Raw genomic sequence first — 2,706 nt, forward strand, 5'->3', positions numbered from 1 at the left:
CAAAACTTCTTTTTTTTAACTCTGGAATTATATTAATGGACGTCACATAAGAAAAAAGAACTTTATCCACATTTATATCTAGTCACAATGTAGTTTATCAATTTTTTCAATGCTAAATAATGAAATAAATATTCTTCTTATTTAAATAAAGTGATTTCAATATGAAAATAAATTTTTTCTATCTTTGTACTTTTAATAAAATTATCATTTTGCATTTAAACTCTGTTTTTTTTCTGTTTTAACCAAATATATGGCATTACATAGTCTCACATACCAGCATGATCATAATATGAATGCCAAGCTTTTTTTAAATTAAATCAAGTTAGCCATCACATCTTTTTGTTAGTAACGTTTTACGAATCAATCGTTCTTATCACATTGAAATTTATATTATTTTTTCCACACATGAAAAATGTAATGGCTACTTTATGCCGTTTTGAAAGCCAATACATAAAACAAAAATATTAAACTAAAAGTATGAAAATTTAAAAACACAAATACGCGCTCTGTGTGCATGTAAGAGTATCATCGTATGGACATTAGAATTATTTAAAACAAATTTGGCGTCGTGACATTTACTTTGATCCTTCTTGGATAATGCTCATATTTCTTTCTATGTTGTCAATGGCTGTTTCTGTATGATGATCGCATAACGTAAAATGGCTTGATATGCCAGTGATATTTAAATAGTTTGTATGATGGACTAGCTTCAGTTATATGACTTGAATAAGAATGCATCTTTGACAAGTCATCGTATGTTTAGGCATACTGCAGGAAGATCATAATACGGATATTAACTTTTTCAACATATCCTTTTGTGATTTTGCTAATAAAAAAAATATCTCTTAGCACTTTTCTCCTACCTTACATAAAGATCGATTTGAAATGTCAAATCATGTTCTGAAATAGTTAAAAAAATATATAAAAAACTACATTATAACGTTCAGCATGACAAATGTATAAGACAAACTCTTTTCGAGAGAAAGAAGTATTCTTGTAGAATATAAAATATATTTTACTTACAAATAAACTAACGGTGAGATACACTGATTTTTTAAATTGTTAGACATTATTATCGATATTTATGCATGTGAAAAGAGATAGTTACGATTCACTGAGTTCACGAATCGTTATATATCCGTAAGATCAATCTACAGCATAAACGTTACAAATTAAGATTGTTACTGGATTTCCTTGACATTCTAGAAATCAGTGCCGCGTCGCGTGATCATAAGTAATGTCAACGGTTCCATTTCTTTTTCAAAACGACAAGACATGATACAAAACATGTTTCGCGAAGTTTCTCATGGAAGACTTCCAGGTTTTGTTTACATCAGGAGGATCCGTATATAATAAAAATATGTGTTGTCTTAAAGAAGATGATGCAGAAAAGATTCAGCAGTTGATCGATAAATCCGTATTTTGCATACTTGTGAATCAAATAGTGATATTTCCACGAAGAAACTTGAAACATTCTTTGTAGTTGATGTATCCTACTATCAGGTTTCTGATGAGAGAATTGTGATTCCTTAAGCTTCAGTTGATGCTATAAGGGAACTTTTAGGCGTGTACGCTGTCGCATTCGGATCCAAATTTGACACGGTACACCCCGGACAGGGACTTTCATTCGAACGTATTTTTGTTCCTGCTACTCTCACTTCACTATTTAAACGAAGCTTGGACGTCGCACAGGTTGGCGCTGGACCAAATGTATCTTGTGGCATCACAGCTAAATCTTGCGCTATTTTTGTTTTCAACATTTCGATTTCTTTCTCTTGAGATCTGATTAAGCCTGATTTAACAGAAAATATGATATATTGTTGCTAATGCAACGATCATATGTAATATATGTATAATATATGTGTTTCTATTATTTTTAATAAATATTTATCCGCTCTTCAATCATAGATTACAAATATTAAGAAAATAGAAATATACGAAAAAAAATATATGAAAAATGTATGAAACAACACAAATGAAACATAGTTTCAATAACTTACTTTCTCGAATTTCTAATTGCCGCTTAACTTCGCCGAGAGCCGAAAACAGATCAAGTTTTATACGCGTTTCTGCGCTCAAGCTGTTTTCCAAATGTGCGTTTTTATCTTGCAGCGCATTGAGTGCAGGGAGTAGAATTTCACACTCTCTGTGGTTCTCTTTACAACGCGCGGCATCATTTTCCAATACATTACATCTGAATCAACGTATAATATACGATATTTGCATTCCGTTTATTTTACATTGTGCCATTTATAATCTAAAATAATTTTATACTTTCATGCTAACAAATTTATATTCTTACCTTTCTTCCTTCAATTTGAGTTCTCGGCGCAAATTTTTAAGGTCCTGTTCCATTTGAGATCTTCGATTTTTACACGCGTCAGTGCATTCTTGCCTGATAAGCGGAGGTGGTGGTGGTGGAATTGCAGAGCGCGCTTCTTCGGCAGCTCGTCGTGCCCTTCGTTCGGAGAGCAAGGATGCTTCGCATATGTTACGTTGCTTTCGCTCTTCTGCAATTCGCTTTTCCAACGATGACATTGTTTGCTTATCCAATTGACGCGCCGTCACTAGACCATGTAATCTATAATATTAAAATTTACATTACAGAATTTATCTTATTTTATTATTATAAAAATATTTTATTATTATAAAAATATTTTATTATTATATTATAAAAAATCAAAATAAAAATTTTCTGTCTCCCTT

General features: G+C 31.6%; 2 protein-coding genes across 3 annotated transcripts in view; one reads left to right on the top strand and one right to left on the bottom strand.

Moving 5' to 3' along the window:
- Positions 1-2,706, top strand: part of LOC108691026 (m7GpppX diphosphatase) — an 11,921-nt gene that overhangs the window by 7,113 nt on the left and 2,102 nt on the right. The gene's annotated exons all lie outside the window — the stretch shown is intronic.
- Positions 1,307-2,706, bottom strand: part of LOC108691024 (macoilin-1) — a 6,083-nt gene continuing 4,683 nt past the window's right edge. For both annotated transcript variants that reach the window (XM_018198640.1, XM_018198639.1), the window contains exons 10-12: positions 2,303-2,581; positions 2,001-2,194; positions 1,307-1,792 (exon numbers count right to left, since the gene is read on the bottom strand). In XM_018198640.1, the coding sequence (XP_018054129.1) occupies positions 1,530-1,792; positions 2,001-2,194; positions 2,303-2,581 (736 nt within the window). In that variant the 3' untranslated portion in view covers positions 1,307-1,529. The remainder of the gene's footprint in view (positions 1,793-2,000; positions 2,195-2,302; positions 2,582-2,706) is intronic.

Source organism: Atta colombica, unplaced genomic scaffold (genome assembly GCF_001594045.1).
Source record: "Atta colombica isolate Treedump-2 unplaced genomic scaffold, Acol1.0 scaffold38, whole genome shotgun sequence".
Classification (NCBI taxonomy): domain Eukaryota; kingdom Metazoa; phylum Arthropoda; class Insecta; order Hymenoptera; family Formicidae; genus Atta; species Atta colombica.